The following is a 21,981-nucleotide window of genomic DNA, read 5'->3' as shown; positions in this document are numbered from 1 at the left end:
TGGATATGTAGCAGAAACTAAATCAGGTGCAGATCTCCAGATCAGAGCGCCGCACCACACCACACTGAATCAGACGGAGCCAGTGAGACGGATGAATGGATGAATGTGAAACGTCTGCATTTCCAAATCACATCACCGCATCACCTTCGTCTTTAATCCAGAAGTTTCTTAAACGCTAGAGCGTTACACCATGTGGAAATGCATAGAAGAAGAAGCGTCTTGGTCTCAGCTGGTGGCTGAGGTTTGACGACGGGGTTCGTCGCCGTCACTCTCCTGCTTCCTCTTGCTTGGTGTCGGCATCGTGCTCGCTGTCGTCGGAGTAATCCTCGTGGTCGTCTGAGTAGTGGTAGCTCTCGTCATCATCGTGTGAGCGGCCGCCGCTCCCCTCCTCGCCGTCCTCTGGGTTTAACCCGGCCCCGTCGCTCCCCGCCTCCTCCCTCCGTCCCAGATCGCCCAGGTCCTCGTCATCGTCATCATCGAGGAAGACCTTTCTGTAGGAAACGTACTCGGCGTCCGACTCCTCCTGGTCACTGAACAGCAGAGCAACGTGATCAGCAGAGAGCCCACTTCAAATCACTGCGTCACTTCAATATTTAATGCTTTAAGAACAACAGCGCTGTTCAAGGTGAACAAGATGTGCACTGTACGCTCATCACTCAAGCAGCAGAGACAGCAGCTCTGCGACTCTTTCACTGTTTTCACAACCAGTCAATCACCAATTAATGGCTAAAGAACAGGCATCTTATTCATTTTGTATTATTGCCACGGCTGCCGTTGTCACGGTGACGATCCCCATCACGGCAGTGAGACGGCGTGTTTACCTCTGCCTGCGGTCGCCGGACGGCGAGGCCTTCGGTCCGGACCCGGCGGCTCTGCTGCTGATGAACTCCTCGGTCACGTCACACCTGTGCAGCGTTCTGTTAAAGCGCTTCTCCGCAGCCTGCCTGGCGTTCCTCTGTCATCAGAGCACAGCGAGGGCGGTCAGTGACGGGCCGGCCACAGCGGCGAACGTCCTTCTCAGTTATGAGGAGGCGGGCTGAGCCTCACCTGAGCCACCTGCTCCAGCAGCAGCGGCCTGCCCTTCACTCGCTCACGCATCTCCTTGATCTCCTGCTGGTATTCTTTCTTGCGCTGAAGGTCTTGTTTTCTGTGGAGAACACAGAACGTCATGGATCGACCTCGTCTTGCATTCATTCAAATGTGAAACTAATCGTCATTTTTAGGCGCGACAGCAGAAAAACGTGATATGCGTCCACCAGGTTGTCTTAAAATGTGAATGAATGCGAATAAAAGGAAAGAAACCATAAGAGCGAGTCTGACTGTGAGGAGGAGCCTTCCTGTACCTGAACTCCTTGAGCTTGCTGTGGTTGGTCTGCGACAGAGCCAGGTGGGGGTCGTGGGCCTGGGCGCGCTTCAGGACCACCCTCTGCAGCTTCCTCTCCCTCTGCTTCTGCCTGTCCCTCCAGCGCTCCTCCTCCTCCTCGGCCTTCCTCCTCTGCTGCAGCACCTTTCTGCTCAGGGAGATACTCCGGTCGGTCTCAGGCGGCGGGCGGCCGGAGGAGGGGGCTTTGGGCAGGTGGCGTTTAGGTGCAACGGCCGGCTAGCTAACAGCTTTGGGGAGGATGCTGGGTCACGAGGACACTTTGCAAGGGTTGTTGGGAAAAGAAAGTCCACAACACAGCAGTCTGAAAGGACTTTAAAAGATAAAATCAACAGCTGAGGTCTCTACCTCTAAAACGGGCACTGGAGGATTCTAGGTCTTCTAAAAGGAGGGCAGCGTCCCGGTTCCTACAGCGATACCTCACAGCCTCGTGACGTTTCTTGGTGGCGTCCGTCTCTTTGGCAGGAAGGAGCTCCAGACTCCCCGACAGGGAGGAGCACAGGCTGGAGTTTGGCGTGCGAGCCGGCCTGGAGCCGATGTAGGGCCAGCGCAGCGGGCGGGGGCTGCCCTGCTCCTTCTCCATGTCGGCCAGGATGCGCTCTCGGTGAGACGGGATCTGCGAGGTCCTCAGCTCGAAGGGCTCGCAGGCCGTGGTGGGCTTCACCTCCTTCCGTTTCTCCAGGTGCTTCTGGAAGCGCCGGTAGCTGGCGTCGAAGTCCGGCACCTCTCTGTTGATCTGCGGCCTGTGCGAGTGGCGGTCGTCCCCCGGGGCGGCGCCGTCCCCGTCTCTCGTCTTCTTGCGATCGCTGAGTCGCCGCGCGAGCATGCTGGGAGGCATGGAGGCGCTGTGGAGCAGCTCCTGGGCCCTCATCTGGATCTTGATGGATCGGTACAGCTGCTCCTCTTTCATGCGTTCGCCGGAGGCCGCCGCGTACACGGACCTGGGCACCGGCTTGGCCTTGAAGGGTTTGACCTTGTCGTGGTCGGACGGCGCCCGGCGCAGCTGCTTCTGCTCCCTCTTCAGCCGCTCCCTCTCCAGGAAGCTGAAGGGCTTCTGCACGGCTCGGAGGTGCTGCTCCTCTCGCTCCCGCAGGGTTCGCCGCCGCTCCTCGTTGCGCTCCTGCAGCTCCTCGTACAGCGGCAGGTGGACGTGCGCGGGCACGGGGCTCGCACGGAACTTTCTGTGGCACTCCGCCAGCTCCTCCAGCTGCCGCCGCAGCTCGGCGTTCTCCTGCTCCACCTCCGAGCGCGTCTTCACGCCGTGTTTCCGCCTCTCGGCCTCCCGCAGCGTCATCTGGAAGGGCTTGGGGACGGTGACCCGGCGCCTCCAGGGGCTCAGCTCGCCGTCCCCGTCCTCCCGCCTCGTCTTCCCTCGTCCCTTCCGGTGTCTCCGGGCTTCTCCGGGGAGGCTGTGCAGCGAGGACGAGGACAGGCGGTGCCTGCAGGGGGACACCTTGAAGTCCCTCCACATGTTCTTGATGTGCTCTTTGGGCGAGAAGAGAAGGCCTTTCTCCACGTAGCTGCTGGCGGCTTCGTCTTCGTCTGAGGAGTCGGACAGAGCGGAGCCCCACCTCAGCTCCACGGCAGACCTGGACTTCCTGAGCCGACGAGAAGCGGCGGGGCTGGCGGTCGCCCACGGAAACCTGACGAGACAAGGCAGGAAGCAAAGAGAAGAAATCAGTGACTTTTGACACGACGAGGCACCGACCAGCAAAACCGCACAGCCGTCACGCCTCAGGACATTTATCTAGAAGTCACTGCAGCTGCTCGCCTGAGGATTTCATTCAACGCACCAGCTGGGTCTTTTATTTTCTGTTGTTGAACTGAGGACAAACTAAACCAGACAGACAGAGCATCTGTTCCAGTCCATACGGTGAATTTACAAAGAAAACAGAAACTTTAACATTTGAAGAAAAGTAGTACTTTACTGTCTGGTTCTACGTAAGGTGTTTTATAGTTCTGTCACTGCTCTGATCAGCTGTTTTCACCTTGCCTCACCTATACTTATCATTATCAGGTACATCGTTATAATTAAATCTGCTTTCTTGAAGCACATTTCACCAGATTTTGCACATGGGAGCTTTGCTAACGCTTGTTATTGTTGAAAATAGTGTGGAAATGAAGACTTCTTCTAGAATATTCTCGGACCACTTCACATCCAAACTAAGAAAGATTTGGATTTGTCCTAGAATATGTAGTTAAGCCTTCTTGAGCGTGTTCCAGGACCACTAAAAAGCGAACAGGCTGCGGTGACACTCCTGCCGTCCAGCTCTACTTGTTTCAACTGTCAGTTAAACTATTTGAAGGCTTTATTCTCAGGTCCGTGCCGGGGAGTCGACGGTGCCAAAGCGGCTTTTCTGCAGCCTCTGCTGTGTTTCCTGTTCAGTCTGCTGTCTCTGACAGGAGGGACATTACTGGATAAACTGCAGCTCAGGAGCACTGCGTACAGCAGAACACACAGACGTCAGTGTTAGGACTTATTTCTCAACGTTTCAAATGAAATAATATTAGACTCTGTCTCAATAAAACTGCTGAACATGTGAGTGTAGCGCCTCCTCTGGCAGGGCTCTGCAACCTTCAGCAGCCGCCTTCATGATTTTACAGTAGTTTGGGTGTTTTAGCTTTTGTAGCTGTTTTTTTTTAGTGCAGTTTTGCATTTCCCCCCCCAATTTTTCCATCTTTTCCTTCACTTTCTTCCTTTTTTCGACTTTACTCCCAATTTCCCTTTTGGCTTTATTTTTCCTGATAAGAAAACTGGAACTAACAAACTTAATGATTTTTAGTTTTTACTGTATTACCTTTCTTCAGTAGTTTTTATTATTTTAATAGTGTCCATCAGTTCCAGCTCGACTGATACTTAGCTGTTTTTGTCTTCTTCAGCCTTTTTGAAAATCAGTGTGATATTCCAGTAAAATCTCCAGACCAAAATGTTTGTTTCCATCTCATTCTCTGAAAGCTTCATGCAGAGCAGCTGGAGAGCCACAGGCCGAGGCCCAGGTCTCGAAATAACAGACAGGAAGCACAGCCTGGACTGGAGGCCACCCACCGGCGCCCGGCGTCCAGCGCCGTCACGTCCAGAGGCTCCAGGGACTTGAGCTGCAGCTTCTGCCGGTACATGCTCTCCAGCTCGGCCATGGTGCGCAGGTGGGCCTTCTTCAGCTCCTCCAGCTTGCTGTAGTACTCCTCGTTGGAGAAGAAGATCTCGCTCAGGTCCAAACGGTCCCCTGCCGACCTGTAGCTGGCGGCCAGGTGGGGGCCGCCCTTCCCCAGACAGTCGTCGTCACAGAAATCTGAACCCGAGTCTTCATACTCCAGCTGGAAGGGGACAGAAAGCAGTCGGCCTGTAACCGAAACTGAGCGGGAGTTAAAAACAACGCAGCGCTGAGCTAAAGCGGAGTCTGAAGTCTGTGCAGAACACAAGTCTCCTGCTTTTTATTCCTGGAGTCCTGCAGACATTTCACTGTATTTTACAGCTGGAAGGTTGATTGAAATGTGCTTTTAGTTGAGATTGTATTTATTACTGCAGTAATTGTTTGGCTTTGAGAAAATATGGACATTTTCATGATTTCTACTCTGCGCTACAACAAAGAAAAGCTTAAAGGACCTATATCATGCAAAATCCACTTTTTTTAGGTTTTAACCATGCCCCAAAGTTGATTTCCCTTTAAAACCACCCCAGAATGTTATTTGCCTTCATCCAGCATGTCTGAGTAATCTCTTTCAGTCTGCTGCTCTCTACAGCAGCCCCTCCCTTCGGGTAGAAAACAGCTCGTTTGAAATTCTTCAAACCTAAGTACATCACAAAAGTTGAACTCCTCCCACCACTCTTCTCCCACCTCACCCCAGCAGACAACACCCCACTCTCCTCTGACCAGCAGCAGCTGATTCGCATTTTCCACTGAGGACCCCCCCCCACCCCGCAGGCCTTCGGTAATCAGCGTTGCCGCTTTTTGTATCTCTTTTACGGAGATAAACTTTAACCATCGTCTGAAAGCAACAATCAAGCAAGAGCAAGAGCAAGAGTCCGAAGGGTCTGAAGGGTCTGCGCTTGGTGAGTTTCTAACAGGAAAAGACGTTTTTGCGTGTCTTTGCGTGTAGAGAAGCTAAAGCTAAAGAGCTAAAGCTAACCTTTAGAGAAGCTAACCGATTGGTTGAAGTACGCTGTCAGTCAAAGTCCACAGAGGGAGAGGCGGGATTTTCAGTGAAACAGAGCATTTTCTCTTCCGGGTTTGAGAATTAACCTCCGAAAACAAAAATGACTTTTCCTTAGCGCCAAAAATAAACTATTACCATGTTAATGCCAATAATAGGGTTTGGACGAGCTAAAAAAGCAGGATACAGGTCCTTTAAAGTTTATATTTAAAGGTTACTGGTGCGACACACTCAAAATGGAATTGGGCTGTTTGTGGCCCCTGAACTAAAATGTGTTTGACACCCTCCTAAAGAGGCATTATGACTTCCGAGCCTCAAACACAAACCTAACCTTTAAGATTAAGATTTCCTGGGTTAATTCTGGAATGTTTGCATCAAAACATGACCTATTTTACCTTTAAGTTCAGCCCAAGATGTTGACTGAGCCATCATGCTTTCTGAAGCAGAGCAGCTCCACTCGGCTCCACCATTCAAACTCCTCCATGCAGGATTAAGCCTATTAGAGCCCGAGCCGCCACGCCGGCCATATGGTGAAGCAGAGGCCGAACTAACGCATCCACCGCCTGCTCACAGTATCCCGTGTTCTCTCATTCGCTCACAGCTTCACACTGAACCTGCATGGAAGGATGGCGGTGCTGTCCAGGCAATAAATAAGGAGTGCGTGGGATTAAAAACTGAATGGGACGCCTGGTAATCTAGTCAAGAAGGAAGTCCCAGAATAGTCAGGTCAACAAGTTGGCCAGATCAAATCCCTTCCACCTCATGGAGTGACCTGAAACTGTCACACAACCTGATAAGAAGAGAAATTCCCCCTGAGCTGATTCACAAATACAGTAAAACTAAGCAAAGTGTGGTTTACACCAACAAGACACAGCAAGGACAGAAAAAAGAGGAGAAACAGAACAGAAAGGTTCGACTGATGAGCGAAAATAGAATAGAATAGAACAGAACAGAATAGACCTTATTTAACTCACCATGGAGAAATTTACTGTTACAGAGGCTCATAGAACATACAGAGGGGGTGCAAAGAAGTGAGGAGATGTATAAAGAATAAGAAACGGTGCAACTCTTAATAAGAACAATAGAATGATAAAATAATAATATAAAACTAAAAGAAGAAAAGATCTAACTTTATATACACTATAAATCTAAAATATAACAGGAGCTATAGTACATATACAAATATGTACAAGTCATGTTTTAGTGTAACAGAATGAGTGTATAATAAAGTGTTCATGACTGCTTATGGGGTTTATAGAGTGACCATGATTCTAGGATATCATAATGTCCAGGGTTATTAACTTTAATAGGTTAAATTAAACTAGATTTATTTGTAATATTTATTACCTGGAAGACTCCAGCAGCAGAAATTGGTTTCAATTCAATTTTTCTCAAAACGTCGCACATTAATTTGCCATAAAACTGTAACAAAAGTTAATTTTAAGCTAATTTATCATGTAAAACGACACTTCCAGGTGATTAAAGAGCACGTTAAAGGCGTGTGAAGTGAGTCTTTCCGTGTTCACCTCCTTCTCGTAGTCCCGGTTGTCCATGTGGGCCGAGGCCGCGCAGGGCAGCGCTCTGTCCCGCTCGTAGGAGGCCAGCGGCGCCTTGGTGTGCGGGTCCACCGGCGTCTTCAGACACGACGTGACCAGGACGTTCGCCCGGTGAGCGCCGGTGCCGGCCATGCTTCCCCGGTCTGCCGCCAGCTCCGACACAGGCTGCGGTCTAAAAGCAGGCGGAGCAGGAGGCGAGAGTCCGCTGCCCGCTGGAAGCACGGCGGAGCGTCAGCTGCTTAGCAACGGAGCGGCTGGGTTGTTAGGGAAGTGACGTCACAGGGATTCAAATTCACCGGAAGTCTAAAGTGGTTTTTGGCGCTGAAGTTGTATCGAACAAGAATTAAATCTTTTATTTATTTTTTTTTTTAAATTGGTGAGAGTTTTATTTATTTGTGATGCGTCTCTGGTAACATTATGGACTTTTTCAGTCTATTATTATGATTTCTTAAGATTAATTTAGAAACAATGTAAACCTTTCTCTTCCTAAAATATCAACTTCAGCTTAAAACTGCACAGTGAGACAAATTCACGTCACAGAACTTCAACAATTCATCTAACAGAAGCTCAATTGTTTAGCGTCTTTTTTTGTGATGGTAAATTCGTTCAGGCTTTTTCAGTGGACTTGCATACTTTTTGAATTGAAAATTTGAGCTTAAAAGAGAACTTTTTTTTATTTCATATGCCCGTTTTAAAGTCCATTATTGATTTGGCCATAAACAGTTTTAATTATTGGAAAATTCTACACATAAAAAACGTTATGGGCTAGGGCTGCCAAAAGATGAATTTTTTTAATCATTGGTCACATTATTTCCATAGTTAATGTTAATCATGCTTTGAATTTCATTTCTTAAATTGTGTTATCATTTCCAGGCAGTTTCCAGCTAATAATATGAAACGTTCATCAGACCAAACAATCAGTTGAATTTAAAGATTTTAAGTAACTGAAGTTTCAGAATGGTGACTTCCTGCAGCAACCGATTTCTGACCAGAGCATCTTGATTAGGAATAAAACACAGAAATAATTTCCTTTTGACCTTGATGAATATTCTTTCAAAATAAAGTGCCATGTAGACCAACTTAATAAAAATAGTTTTTTGAACTGCATAGGATTAAGAGGTACAGAAGACAGATGGACGTCTACTTTAGTACACAAGGTAAAATTTAAATTTGTCCTTTATGCAGCAGAACTGACAAAAAAGCTCAGTCTGAAAAAAAAAACAGCTCAGTTGTACAACCACTCCTCCAAAATAAAGTTAAAATTTGTTTTCTCAGACTTTCCTTAAAACAATTGACTAAAGTGTTTTCATTTAACGCTCCTTTTCATGCTCTTGTTGTTTCAGTGGATTTCCTGTATTTCCTCGTGAAGCACTGAATTCTGAACGGTGCTGCAGAAATGAATCTGCTTTGACGGCTGTAACCACTAACAGAGATGTTCAGAGATGTAAAACATTTAAAATGATCTGCAAAACAGCCTGACAGAAAAGAAACAGCACACAGGGAGCTGGAGTGTCAACAAAAAACGAGCCGCTTTTATTTAAATTATGCAACGTAACAAGTTGAGCGGGAATCTGAGCAGACCGACGTCGACAGGGTTCTCCGACTCTCGCAGCACGGACAGGACTCAGTGGACGGGCCTAACGGACGTTCACCTGGAACCAGACCACAGCAGAAAAAACAATGCACGACTCCGCTGAAACCCGCTGCTGTGGAGAGAAAAGCGAAGGTGCGGCCTGAGGCGTCTCACCACGTCGTCGATCTTCAGGATGCTGCGGACCGTCTCCGTGGCCAGCGTCAGAGCGCTGATGGACACCAGCAGCGGCTGAACCACCAGCTCCTCCAGGATGTTGGAGATCCCTCCCTGTGACACACGACCGTCAGTACGGGTTCATAACGTCATGGCGGCGTGGAGCCGGCGCCCCGCCCACCTTGCGGACGTTGATGCCGGCGACTTTGTCTCCCTGGGCGTGTCTGTTGCGGAGCTCCGTCACCGTGGAGATGGGGTTCAGGCCGGCGTTCTCGGCCAGCGTGGAGGGGATCACCTCCAGGGCGTCGCCGTACGCCCGCACGCAGTAGGCCTCCATGCCGCCCAGGGTGCGCGAGTACTCGGCCAGGCGCACGGCCAGCTCGATCTCCGGGGCGCCGCCGCCGGCGATCAGAGCCCTGAGAGACGGAGAGAGAGGAGACCGCGTCAGAACGGCCGTCGCTCGCTGTGAGGCGACATGCAGCGACAGGCCAGACCAAACAAGACGAACTCAAACACCAGAAGGAGTTCAGCTGCCGTTCTCAAACAGATGATAGAACAGGAAATTCTTCATTAAACCCAGAGAATAGAAAATATTTTCTACCAAGAAAGTTTTCCAAAAATGATCTCTCTTTGGTACTCAAAAGCATAAAGAAGGTCAACAATGCCCGAGCAAATAAGCTGTTTTCTAATATCAGAATGATCCTCTAGTTTACTTTTTTGTATGATGATTTAAATGCTTAGGTTTTGTTTTTTTTGGTATATAACTTTAATTTGAGGCTCCTCCTTTAAACCAAGTTATTTGCTGCAACTTTAACTTTTCAGAGGTGATATCAAAAATTTACATTGCAGATATATATGGTTTTGTTGTTGTTGCCATCAATCTGGAACGATCATGGGGGGTTTTGTGCCGTGGGTCTTCTTTCAGAAAGCTGCTGTAGAGGCCGATACGGGATCTGCAGGTCTTGCTGCAGCCCAGCAGATGAACTCCTGGCAGTGTGGGGGGATGATATGGTTTTGTGCTTTTGTCATTATTGTTTATGTTCATAAATATGTTCAATAAAAAAAAAACCTTTGGCCACCGGGGGCAGCGTTACAACACATCCTGAAGGCCTGTTCATACCACAAAAAGAAGAATCAAGTTTGCTTCCTGATGTTTCAGTCAGAACTTTTCATCCTCTGAGACAAAGCTGTGTGAAATCAGAGGCCACGCCCACTCCGAGGCCACACCCCTCAGGCAGAGGGAGAGACATGTTTGAAGCTGTGGTACTGAGATGAAGAGCTGGTGTGTGTGTGTGTGTGTGTGTGTGTGTGTGTGTGTGAAGCTCTCCGGCCAGACCGCTGCAGCGGTCAGGACTGAGTGTCGGGGAGCGTTCAGCTGCTGTTCCTCTGCTCGTTACGCTCCGGCACGGCGGGCGGGTGCCGGAGCGCCTTTGTCAGAGGGAGTGAGATGTCGTGCCGAGGCCGTCGCCGCCATCGTACTGACCTCTTCTTGACCAGGCAGCGGATCACACACAGCGCGTCGTGGATGGAGCGCTCCGCCTCCTCGATCACCAGCTTGTTGGAGCCTCGCACCACGATGCTCACCGTCTTCCCAGGGCTGCTGCATCCCGTGATCTGCACACACACACACACACACAGCCGTACAAATTAAAGACCGCGGCTCACGACTCACACCCCTTTGCACCGGGAGGCGGGGCCTTTCTCACCTTGATCAGTTTTCCGGATCCATCCAGGTTGACCTCCTCCGCCAGCTCCGCCGTTCCCAGCATCTCGGGGGTGAAGTGGTCGATGTGGGCGATGGGTTTGGTTCCAATGGTCTGAAAGAGATCAAGCACTTCACTTCTGCCGTTTCTGAAACCGAATTCTTCTGCTAAACCACTGAGTAAATACAACAAATCAACTGTTAGAGCCAGGACGTCACTGAGGAGAGAGTGTGTGTGTGTGTGTAGGATCTGCTGTGACCTTGCAGATGAACTCGATGTCCTCCCTCTCGATGTCCTTCACCACCATGATCTTCATTTTGTTGAGGAAGTGCAGGGCGAGGTCGCTCAGGGCGTCCCTGCGGGGCGACAGCGAGGCGTTAGCGTCCGGCTCTTTCCGCCGTGTGTCGGCGGGCGCCGGCGCCAGCCGCCGTACCTGAGGATGGACTTCTGGATGAGCAGCACGTTGCAGCCGGCCTTCTTGATCTGCTTCACCAGGTTGAGGATGTAGGCGCGCTCCTCCCGCAGCACACGGTCCATCTGGGCGTAGTCGGAGATCACGATCTGGTTGTCCATCTGCGGGATGGCAAAGGACCCGGCCCGACTTTAAATATTCAGCTCATCTGTCAAACACTGCGAGGAAACTGTCTAGAGGCGATTCAGAGGACGGAATCTTGGTCTTCCACTCACGTCGGTTTTGGGAGGGGACAGGCAGAACTGGATCAGCCCGATTTTGGCCTTCTCCACCCGGGTGGTGCCGGTGTTGGCCACCCTCTGGGTGAGCACCAGGCCGTCCACCAGCTCACAGTCGTCGATGGTTCCCCTGAAAGCGACGACACGCCTCCCGTTACGGCGGGAAAAACCTCTGCCGGGACGGACGTCGTCTGAGACTCACCCCAGCTTCTTGATGATCTTGATGTCCTGCAGGTCGACGCCGGTGGCCGTGGCCGGGTCGATCACGCGCATGACGGCGTCCACGCTCATGGGCGCCAGCAGGCTGGAGTACTGCGACACCACCTTGGAGCACAGCGACGTGGTGGCGCTGTTGAGCAGCGTGTCGCGGTCGCTCAGCTGCACCGGCCGGCTCATGGACGTCAGCACCTCCACGCCTTTGTCCACCGCCTTCTGGAAGGACTCGGAGATGATGGTGGGGTGGATACCTGAGCCCAGAAGACCAGGGCTGTCAAACATACGGCCCGAGGGACAAAAACTGGCACGAAACTTAAAACTGACTTCAAGTTGAAATTGCAGTATTTTTCAAGAATTAGATTTTTATGAAAATGAACATTTTCATCACAAAACAGGAAAACTTTACTAAAAGAGGAGGTAGAATCTAGAAATTTGACGATGTGCTGAGTTCAGTCTTCCGTGCGGTCACCTTTCTGCAGCAGTTTGGAGCAGGCGTCCAGCAGGGCTCCGGCGATCACCACCACGGACGTGGTGCCGTCTCCGGCCTCGATGTCCTGAGCTTTGGACAGCTCCACCAGCTGAAGCACACCGTTCAATTCGCATCAGGACACAGGAGTGGAAAAACTCATTCACAAGTAACACAAGAACCAGATAAAGCCACAAAGACCATTAAAGAACAAAAAGCATTTGTTGAATATCGTACCATTTTGGCAGCAGGGTGGAGAACCTGCATCTGCTTGAGGATGGTGGCTCCATCGTTGGTAATGGTCACGTCACCTTTCTCATCCTGGATCTGAAGCGAAAATAAAACACAGCTTCTGTCTGGATGCACGTCTTTCACAGAACAGAACAGGAAAAGCCGTCCTAAAGCAGATTCTGTGTGTGCTGACCATCTTGTCCATGCCTTTGGGTCCCAGACTCGTTCTGATGGCATCTGCAACGGCTGTAAAACACACGAGCAGAAGATCAGTCACACGTGCAAATCAAACGGACATAATATACCTGATCAAGCAGGTGGACATCAAACCAAGACTGTCACCATCCTGATCTTACAGCACTTTCTGGAAACCCTCAGACTCAGTCCAGAGTGCAGGTCAATATTAGTTCCCCTAAATAAATGAGTGAGCCTGGCCTCACACAGTGTGCAGCACTTTAAGCTAGCTCATGCTGAGATTGTGTTGAGTCATGACCATCATTCACATTTAGCTTTCACTCATAAACTCACATTTTAGCAGGGATTTACCATCCATAACAGCAGTTTTACTATTTATTACAGAAACTGCATTGAATAAACTGAACTTTCTGTGCAATCTCATATGAGGCACACCAACTAATGAATATCTACAACTGTAGAAGTTGGATGCATCAATTATGCAGACCGAAAATAGGTAAGCATATTATTTAACAGCTAGACTGTGAATATGTTAAAACCACCTAAAACCAGGAAGGAATGTTAAAACGGAACTCATTCAACGAGGTTTGGGACCTGATCTGGACCGCTGCATGGAGGAATAACGGTGCCCAGCCCAGCCGAAGACGCAGAAGCGTCCATGAGCAGTGATTTTTAGACTCGCGGCAGCAGTGTTTGACACCTTCTCGGTAATTTCTCTCACCTTTGGCAGCGGAGATGTTACTGAACCTGATCTGGGCCGGCTTGTCGCGGTCCACATACGCCCCTCCTTTGTTTTTGCCTCCGCTAGACATTTTCGGTGCCGCCATCGCTTCGGGCATCTTCGCCTAATAATCGATGGAGGATGTCGGAGGAAGTGTTCTCGGGGGGAGAGGGGATGCCGGAGGCTGAAACACGGCGGTACTGGCTCGGATGGACTCGGATTAGAGAGGCGTCGCCCGGAGCCTGACAGAAGCTTCCAGAGCGCCGGCTGCTGCGGGAAGAAGAAGGACCCGCCTGTCACTGCACGAGGCGCAGGTTGATGACGCGGCAGGCCAGAGCAGTCGAGCGACAAGACCAGGACCGTCGTTTACCGCGGTTTTTAAGACTTGAAACAAAATATTGATACCGGTTTCAGCAACACTGTCCATAAATGATTAAAACAATCACGTAAATAATCCCTTTAGTGTAAATAATGTCAGTGTTTTGTCATTCCACGGAGCTGCGTTGATTAGCTGTGTCTGTCGCTGCGGGCAGTGCGCTCCGGATGAACGTGCTCTCCTCAGACTGAACACTCTGCTCTCCTCCTCACATGTTGACAGACAGACGCCCCTCTGCCAGGTAGGCTCAATCCGGGGATTCTCCAGCCGCTCGCTCTGTTTCTGTTCACCTGCTCTCCGTGGCTTTAGAGCGGGATGTCGGCTAGCTTGACCGCGGACGGGAGGGAAACATCTTGAAACGGGAGTGATACACCTCACAGCAGGAGAGATACGCCTCACAGCGGGAGTGATACACCTCTTCTCTGTTCCAGATTGGTGCTGTGACCAATCACCTCTTTCCTGAAAGTGAAGGCTGTCACTTGTTCTGACTCTGTGTGTGTGTGTGTCCTCCCTCCCTCCCAGCAGTCTGCAGTCATGCTGCCTCTCAAAGAGAAGGACAAGCCCATCGTCCAGAAGCTGCTGTCGGCTGGCTGCTGTGCTCGCTGCGTCCTCAGGTTCTGCTGCGTGAGCGTCCACGCGCCCTACCGCCAACCGCAGGAGGTACGACTCCCGTCTCAGTCCTGTCAGAAGCGTCTTCAGGGCTTCAGTCAGCAGAATCCTCTCAGGTTGCCCAAACTGTGCAGCTTGAGGAAAGATCAGAGTTGAAAATCCTTCATTTCTCTGGCTTAAAAATAAAATCTGAAGTGAGTGACTGAGATGTGAAAGTTTATGTCTCACAGTAATTGACATCAGAGCAGGTAGCACTGTGGTCCAGAGCTGGATGAAGTCGGATGGTGTGTTTGGATCCAGGCGCACACCTCCCCTCCCGGCTGATCACTCCTTTCTCTCCTCAGGAAATACTGAAGCAACTGCGAGCTTTTATCTCCGACACAAGTAGCGGCCAAGACTCCTCGGAATCCAACCGCGCAGAGACGGAGGCGCCGACTGCAGCCGGATCGGAGACATGTGATGATCCGCCCTGTAAAAGAGCCAAACTGGAGCCCGGCGTGGACCCAGGTCAGCCTGAGGTCCAGGCCGCCGCCACCAGGCAGGAGGACGGGGACTCGCACGTCTGCGTGGTGTGTCTGGGAGTCCTGCAGGAGCTCTGTGGAACCGTCCAGGCCTCCAAGGCGAGTGTGTGTGTGTGTGTGTGTGTGTGTGTGTGTGTGTGTGTGTGTGTGTGTGTGTGTGTGTGCGCTGGAAGTCCCTCTGAACGTCTCCGGTTTTCACCGTGTGGAATGCTGAAGCTGTCCTCCGGCGCGTTCTTCCTCAGATCGCCGAAGCAGTGAAGTCTGAGAACTACGAGTTCGACGCGATGGTGCTGTCCGTCTCCCTGCCTGCTCAGCTGTGCGTCCGCGAGGTCAGAACCACTTCACACAAGTTCACACGTTCACCTTCAGCTGTGTCTCATTTGTACGCGTTCTACGTGTGTGTTCTGCACGTTTCTTTGAAATCCCGCAGCACTCCTGTTGGCTCCACGTGAAGAAAGAAGTGAGGTAAAACGCTTTGACTTCACACACACACACACACACACACACACACACACACACACACACACACACACACACACACACACACGGGCCTGTCTGTCCCCTCAGGGAGAAGGCCATGGTGCTCAGTAAGGACGACGTGGTCCAGGTGAAGGAGGCCTTCAAGTGGATCATGCAGGGCCTGGTGGCCAAGGAGCTGGGGGGCGTCGCCGTGGTGACCAAGGTCAAAGTTCGCCGCTTCGACGGAGCCGGGCCGGCCAGCGTTTCCGCCCTGATGCGGACTGTAACCGGCTGCTGTGTTTGATTCCCAGAGTCCGTTTGAAGTGGGCGTGGAGTTCACGCACCCGGACACCGACTCCGACTGCCACTTCCTGTGAGTTCAGGCGCTCAGAGACCGCCGGCCTGTGGACACTTCTCACCAAAATACTCCTGTCTGCGGTTCAGGTTTCTGTTTCCAGTCCCATTCGTGCTCTGTCCTGTTTTTCAGAGCGTCCACGTGTCCCGACTGCTTCAAACCCACCAAGAACAAAGAGGCGAGCGCCGCAAACCTCATCAGAGCCAGTGACTTCAGAACGTTCAGTCAGTGTCAAGTGAGCGCCATGTGTTGTTTGATTTGATCTGAAATGTGTGCTGCAGTCGGTGTTCACCCGGATGGCCGTGGTCAAAGCCCTGGAAAAGATTCCCGACGCCCGCTTCCTGCGGTGAGTGTCTCGCCGTGGCGTTCCTGGAGTTTTCCGAGCCGTTCTGTCTGAGCGGTGCGTTTCGTGTCCAGGCACTACCCCAGTCCCCCGGCGCGGCCCGGCGCCAGCTGCAGCCCCCAGGACGTCCAGTGCCTCCACCTGTCGGTGTTCGTAGCAGGTGCGCTGGCCCCGCCCCCGGCGTTGCTCGCCCCTCCGGTGACGCCCAGCAGGGTGACGCCCCCTCTCTCTCTCCAGGCAGGTACAACAAGTTCTGCCGCAGCCTGCCGCAGACGCCCTGGCTGATCGACGGCGAGAGGAGGATGGAGTCGTCGGTGGAGGAGCTGATCGCCGCCCCCATCCTGTCGGGCTTCAGAGCCGACGGTGAGCCCGAAGCGGGTTCTCGCAGGAAACTCACGGATCTGCGAGCCGGCGGAGCTCCAGACGGGCCGACGGTCACTGAGAGAGATAATACTGTCACCATAAACACTGATGATCAACAGTCTGAGCCTGTTTCACTGTGGACACATGGCGGCGGCCACTGCCCTCTGCTGGACGGGTTGAGGAACAACAACACCGCGAAGGCCGTTTATATTTGGGCCTTGTTTTAAAAAATAAATCTCAGCCATCAGACATTACTATTATTGTTCCGTTTTAACAGCTAATCAGTGTGAATACAAAGTTGTATTAATGTGTTCCCTCCTTTAAAACACAGTTTATTTTGTGTTGTTTTTATTAATTAGAACTTGTCAGTGATTTCATCCCCTCAGTGGTTTTCTGTTCTATTCTGTTGAATCCTGTCTCGATGCTCTCTGCGTTCAGACTCTGCAAATTCAAGATGGCAGGAGCTTAAATATGAGGGAAAAGTGATTCATCTCCAATATTTGATAACAGAGGAATCAGATTAAACGTTGAGTTGAATCTGATGGAACAAACCAGACGCTCGTTTCCTTCCAGGTTTCAACTTCTCCTCGTCCGGCCGGGAGGACGTCGACGTCCGCACTCTGGGAAACGGTGAGATCTTTACTGAACGGCTGAGACGCCGCCTCACGGCCGAGCTTCATGGTGTATCTGTCTGTCTGTCTGTCTGTGTCTGTGTGTGTCAGGACGCCCGTTCGCCATGGAGCTGCTCAATCCTCACAGATCCTCGTTCAGCAGAGTCCAGATGAAGCAGCTGCAGGAGGTCAGGCCAACACACACAACCACACACACACACACACACACACACCCCTCTTGTGACTGTTTAGTGTGACTTTAAGCGTTTCTCTTCTCTCAGGCCATAAATGCATCATCTGATAAGATCAGAGTGCGCGACCTGCAGGTGGTCAGCAGGTGGGTGGAGGTCACACACACACACCCACACACACACACACACACAGCAGCGTGGAGGAGGTGAGGAGGAGGCGCTGAGCTCCCTGTGGACCTGCAGGGAGGCCATGAGCCGCATGAAGGAGGGCGAGGAGGAGAAGACCAAGTCCTACACGGCCCTGGTCTGGACCCAGAAGACCATCAGGAGGGAGGACATCCGCTTCATCGACGACATCAAGGTGAGCTGAGCCGCCGCTCGACCTCTGACCCCGAACCGGCTGCTCCGGCAGACCGTGGCGGGCGGCGGCGTTCCAGGCAGGAGCACAGCTCTGTCTGCCAGTGATCAATACATCTGTGTTTGATGGGGTGTGGCTGAGCCGGGTCAGAACAGAGCCGTGTGTCTGTCCAGGACCTGACTCTGGACCAGAAGACCCCCCTGAGGGTGCTGCACCGCCGGGCGCTGGCCGTCCGCCAGCGGGTCATCCACAGCATGAGCACTCGCTTCCTGGACCCGCACCACTTCTACCTGGGCCTGAAGACCCAGGCCGGCACGTATCCTGTCGAAACCAGAACCAAGCAGTCCCTCCTTGACCTCCTTGGCCTCCTTGACCCCCCGCGGTTCAGCTACATCAAGGAGTTCGTGCACGGAGACTTCGGCCGCACCACGCCCAACCTGTGCCAGCTGCTGAGCAGCGACACCGACATCCTGGAGCTGGACGTGGAGGTGAGGCCGGCCCGGCCGCGGGCCTTCATGTGAAGTAATGCAGCGGGGGGGTGTCCAAGCTACGGCCCGAGGCCCACATCTGTCCCAGCTGTGAGACATGCTGCTGTTGAAGGAGGCTTCATTCACTTTAGTACTTCGTTGCTGTAAAACAAAGACGGAGCTTCGCTCTTAGATGATGTCGTGGTTACTTCCTGGTCCGGCCCCCTTGGCGTCAGGTGGTGCAGCGTGTGGCTCAGATCCAAAGTGAAACCCACTTTGGATCTGGACACCGGTCCAGAACAGAACCCTAAACTGGAACAGCAGTGCTGGTTCTTGTCTCCGGTTTATGTGTGGGGCTATAAATGAGTTTTCCTCCCTCAGTCGGTGGACGTGGACTGGCCTCCTGCGATCCCGGAGTGACCCCGGAGCGACCCCGGCACCCGTCCGGTACGTGAGAGAGCAGCAGGACGCCTGGGCCTCGCCCCGGAGCTGCGGCTGGAGCAGGAAGTGAACCACGCCCTGCGGCCGGGACCGGAACCGGCTCTGAGTCCTGGACGCCTCTTCAGCAGCTTCCTGTCTAGTTTGAGGAACGGTTTGATAGAAACCCGGAGAAACCGCTCGGCTCAGAGGGACGGATGGGAAGTGGAGGACTTTCTGTTGAGTTTGTGTTTGTTTGATGCTCCACACACTTTGTTACAGCTTGAAGTAAAGACTGGAGAGAAAACTGCTGATGTTTCACGTTTCTCATCATCAGTCCTGTAAATGTGAGTTTTTTCAAGGTTCACGGTCCGACAGTGCAAAATGCCGCCGTGGTTCATCCGGACGCAGCAGGGAGTCGATTTGACCAGAATTACCTGCTGGTCACGTGACTCACTGGAGCGTTTCATTTTTCCGTCTGTAAACACTAGAAGTCGCTGTTTGACAGCAGAACCACAGGAAGTTCTCCCTTCCTGCTGCGCCAGGCTGCACAGCAGAGTCCAAGAGAAACGGACAGAGGGTCCTGGACCAGCAGCTGGACCCGATCCATCTGGACCTCATGCAGGGTGTGCAGAATCATCAGGCAAATGAGCATTTTGACCACATCAACCTCTTTAGGCATGTTGTCCTTCTCCAAGTGGTTCAGGCTTGAAAGCCAATGAAGCACATCAGGTGAAGTGCATCTCTGTAATGAGAAGGGGTGTGGTCTAACGACATCAACACCCCATATCAGCTCTGCACAATTATTAGGCAACTTCCTTTCCTTTGGCAAAATGGGTTAGAAGAGAGATTTTAATTTGACAGACTCCGAAAAGTTAAAAAAATAGATGTCTTGCAGAGGCTTTTGAGGCGTGACCATCGAACAATCAAGCTTTTCATTCAAAATAGTCAACAGGGTCGCAAGAAGCGTGTTGAAAAAACAAGGCGCAAAATAAATAACTGGCCATGAACTGAGGAAAATCAAGCATGAAGCTGCCAGGATGCCACTTGCCACCAGTTTTGCCATCGTCTCTGGACGGCAGCTTTTGAGCGTTCTTGCAAAGAAAGGCGGCTATATTGGTCACTGATTTGTTTTTGAATGCCAGAAATGTACATTTGTAAATTTTGAGTTGTTATCTTGGTTCCCTGGTGAAAATAAGTGAAATGGGTACTTTTTTTTAAGCTGCCTAATAATTCTGCACAGTAACAGTCACCTGCACACAGATATCCTCCTGAAATACTGAAACTAAACAAGCCCCGCTCCAACTCCCAAAGATATTCAGCTTTATTTATGAGTCTTTTGTGTTGAGAACATAGTTGTTGTTCGATAATAAAATTAATCCTCAAAAATACAACTTCCCTAATAATTCTGCACACCCTGTGTAGACTCTGAGAATGGAGCCATGAAGAGGAGAAAGCTTCTCAGAGAGTGTGACTCTGTTAGTTTGGAAAACAGCCGGACATCATGTTTCCAAGAACAGTGCTCTTTCTCTTTCCAGCCCAGCCTTCTGGAGTCTTGGTTCTTGATGTCGGTGCTTCTGGATATTCTGTCACGTTGAAATAAAGCTGAACTCCTCCACATCAGCTACAGTCATATCAAAGTGGACCGATGACTGGGTCAATGGTGGACTCGTTGGACAGTTCAGTATTGATTAGACACTCCTCCAACACCGTAACTCCTCCTCGTTCAGAGCTTTCAGCTCTCCGTTCTCTCTTGTTAGAGGTTGACATATCCAGACACCGAACCGTGGGACATTCAGTAATTCAGAGGTCACATTAAGTTCACTGGTAAAGGTTCAGTTCAGTTCTTTAATTCTGATATCTGAAACTGTCATTAAAACTGGTGTTGAGATTAACAGCAATTTAAAGAAATAACTAGTTTTGAGGAGTTAACATTTCATCTCTGTGCCTCAACAAAGGTTTGGTGACGAAGCTTCTGAAATGAAGACGCGCCACAGCAGAAACCCTGAAATGTATTTCTTTTAATTTAATTCAAAATAAATACTACCACGGCAATGCAAGTCCACTACTGGGTTCTTGCCCTAATGTTTTGGTAAGAAAACAAACAAGCAAAAATGATCCAAAATAAGAGAAAAAAACAAAACAAAAACAAAAGAATAAAAAGAAAATTCAGTTAATGCATCCATCATCATCATCTTCATCATCATCATCATCCTTCAGTGACTTTCAAGAGGTGCCTTTTTAACGACATACAAGGTAACACTGCCTAGAATGACAAACATAAATAAAACAAACACTATGGTACAAAAAAGAACCAGGAAGAGTGAGGCATGATGGGATACGATTGACCTGATGAAACCAGCGCTGAAGAAACAAAAGGTCAACCAAAGGTCAACCGTGGTCCCGCTTGTATTTTTTTTTCCTTTCAGAGCAGGGTGAAGGGAAACGGAAACAACAGCAGAGTCTGTCTCCATGGAGTTGATTCAGAGGGGTCAGGGGTCGGGGATGGGGGGGGGGTCCAGTCCGACGCCATCTTTTCTTCAGAGGGTTTCCGAATGGTCTCGGTTCTCGTGGTCAAGCGTGACGCTGGGTCAGACGGCTCTGCGGAGACCCGGACGGCGTTGCATATTTACATGAAGACGTTTTGCTCCTCAGGGTCTCACGGCTCAGTCCGTCTCTGGCGTCTCCCCTCGGAATACTGACGGGGATGAGCGGGGGAGGCTGGAAGCCTGTGATGGACGCAGAGTGTGTGTGTGTGTGTGTGTGTGTGTGTGTGTGTGTGTGTGTGTGTGTGCATTCCTGCTCTTGGTTCAGACTGAAATGCTCTCAGGGTTCCTGCACATTTCCCGCGCCGCTTGATATGTTTCCGTTTCATCACATGTAACCACGAGAAGCTCCCGGTCAGATGTGATGATTTCAGAGCTGCAGGGAATCGAACCATCGCCCTGCCCCGTCAGGGAGTCCCAGACTCTTCCGCTGGCCCGATTCTCCAAACGCAAATCAGATCAGATGCAAATCTGGTTTCTGTCTGGGCGGAGTCAGAACCGGAACGCGGCCTCTGGGATCCACCAGTGAGGCTGGTGTCAAATTCCGATCACGGTAAAGTATTGGACTGGCTGTGTTTGGGGACATATAAACAGGAGGTCCTGGATGACCTCATGACTGACCCGCTCTGGTCCTGATGATTTTATCCGTTTTGTTTGTAATTTTCACGCCAGATAAGAAGCTGTGGATTCTGGGATCGGAGGCTGACGCTGGACTTCTATTCCACACACACATAATTCGAAAACTTTCCAACTTTGAACGTCAGACCCGACGTCAGTAAATAAATAAAGGAGCACGAGTTGTAGCAGCAGTTCAGAGGTCGAGATTCACGCAGAGCATGATGGGAAACCAGAAATGTGATCTGGGTCGGGGTGACGCGCCGACTTCCGTCTGACACAGGAAGAGGATCAGCATGTGTGTGTTCTGACAGCAAACGGTGGACACACACACACACACACACAGACACACAGATAGCTAGAGCCGTGTCTCCCAGTACAGCTGCGACGGCGGAGACAGAGGAGACGGGCCCGGCGCCCCTGACCCCTGACCCCTGACCCCCGCCCGCCCGGGGCTTGGCTGAGTGTGAAAGCGGTTGTGCTCGGTGGCGCCTGAGTGAACTGTGCAGGTTTTTTTTTTTTTTTCTTTTCTGGCAGTTTAGTGTTTCCTGTTTCCAAAGTAAAACCGACGACGTGAAAACAGAAGCGCGGGAAATGAGTCGGGACGAGACGAGAGGCCACGGCGGGGAACCACGCGCACTCCGCCGGGCCGCTGGGTTCCTCTCTCGGTGGGGGACGTGCGCTGCCACGGC

General features: G+C 51.1%; 3 protein-coding genes across 3 annotated transcripts; 1 reads left to right on the top strand and 2 right to left on the bottom strand.

Moving 5' to 3' along the window:
* Nucleotides 1-265: 265 nt before the first annotated feature.
* fam161a (FAM161 centrosomal protein A) lies at nt 266-7,221 on the bottom strand. Its single transcript, XM_030092891.1, has 7 exons — nt 7,060-7,221; nt 4,428-4,696; nt 1,801-3,024; nt 1,344-1,511; nt 1,048-1,147; nt 822-955; nt 266-530 (listed from the first exon to the last, which is right to left on the bottom strand). The coding sequence occupies exons 1-7, from the start codon at nt 7,219-7,221 to the stop codon at nt 266-268; spliced, it is 2,322 nt and encodes a 773-aa protein (XP_029948751.1).
* Nucleotides 7,222-8,594: 1,373 nt separating this feature from the next.
* On the bottom strand, nt 8,595-13,347 carry cct4 (chaperonin containing TCP1, subunit 4 (delta)). Its single transcript, XM_030093490.1, has 13 exons — nt 13,059-13,347; nt 12,336-12,388; nt 12,149-12,238; nt 11,915-12,023; nt 11,432-11,696; nt 11,227-11,359; nt 10,973-11,112; nt 10,799-10,895; nt 10,543-10,653; nt 10,320-10,450; nt 9,018-9,252; nt 8,837-8,950; nt 8,595-8,741 (listed from the first exon to the last, which is right to left on the bottom strand). Exons 1-13 carry the CDS (start codon nt 13,174-13,176, stop codon nt 8,727-8,729), a joined length of 1,611 nt encoding a protein of 536 aa, XP_029949350.1. The 5' UTR covers nt 13,177-13,347; the 3' UTR covers nt 8,595-8,726.
* Nucleotides 13,348-13,360: 13 nt separating this feature from the next.
* pus10 (pseudouridine synthase 10) lies at nt 13,361-18,883 on the top strand. Its single transcript, XM_030093489.1, has 18 exons — nt 13,361-13,675; nt 13,960-14,094; nt 14,388-14,663; nt 14,807-14,893; nt 14,995-15,029; nt 15,132-15,246; nt 15,335-15,396; nt 15,511-15,556; nt 15,660-15,724; nt 15,796-15,881; nt 15,959-16,084; nt 16,658-16,714; nt 16,807-16,883; nt 16,977-17,032; nt 17,130-17,247; nt 17,418-17,560; nt 17,633-17,732; nt 18,093-18,883. Exons 2-18 carry the CDS (start codon nt 13,969-13,971, stop codon nt 18,129-18,131), a joined length of 1,614 nt encoding a protein of 537 aa, XP_029949349.1. The 5' UTR covers nt 13,361-13,675; nt 13,960-13,968; the 3' UTR covers nt 18,132-18,883.
* The last annotated feature ends 3,098 nt before the right edge of the window (nt 18,884-21,981 follow it).

The sequence above is a fragment of the Salarias fasciatus genome, chromosome 6 (assembly GCF_902148845.1).
Source record: "Salarias fasciatus chromosome 6, fSalaFa1.1, whole genome shotgun sequence".
Classification (NCBI taxonomy): Eukaryota; Metazoa; Chordata; class Actinopteri; order Blenniiformes; family Blenniidae; genus Salarias; species Salarias fasciatus.
Note: the sequence above shows the minus strand (reverse complement) of the source record. Positions and strands in the feature narration are given on the sequence as shown.

Bases quoted from the DNA above. Each gene is read 5' to 3' on its own strand.
- pus10 (XM_030093489.1), top strand. From the start codon at position 13,969: ATGCTGCCTCTCAAAGAGAAGGACAAGCCCATCGTCCAGAAGCTGCTG. The intron at 15,247-15,334 runs GTCAAAGTTCGC...TTTGATTCCCAG, and splicing joins GCGTCGCCGTGGTGACCAAG to AGTCCGTTTGAAGTGGGCGT. The intron at 15,397-15,510 runs GTGAGTTCAGGC...CCTGTTTTTCAG, and splicing joins GACTCCGACTGCCACTTCCT to AGCGTCCACGTGTCCCGACT.
- cct4 (XM_030093490.1), bottom strand. From the start codon at position 13,176: ATGCCCGAAGCGATGGCGGCACCGAAAATGTCTAGCGGAGGCAAAAAC. The intron at 12,239-12,335 runs GTCAGCACACAC...TTTTCGCTTCAG, and splicing joins CCAAAGGCATGGACAAGATG to ATCCAGGATGAGAAAGGTGA. The intron at 10,451-10,542 runs GTGAGAAAGGCC...GTGTGTGTGCAG, and splicing joins GATCCGGAAAACTGATCAAG to ATCACGGGATGCAGCAGCCC.
- fam161a (XM_030092891.1), bottom strand. From the start codon at position 7,221: ATGGCCGGCACCGGCGCTCACCGGGCGAACGTCCTGGTCACGTCGTGT. The intron at 4,697-7,059 runs GTGAACACGGAA...GTCCCCTTCCAG, and splicing joins ACCGGGACTACGAGAAGGAG to CTGGAGTATGAAGACTCGGG. The intron at 1,512-1,800 runs GTATCGCTGTAG...CTCCCTGAGCAG, and splicing joins AAACGTCACGAGGCTGTGAG to AAAGGTGCTGCAGCAGAGGA.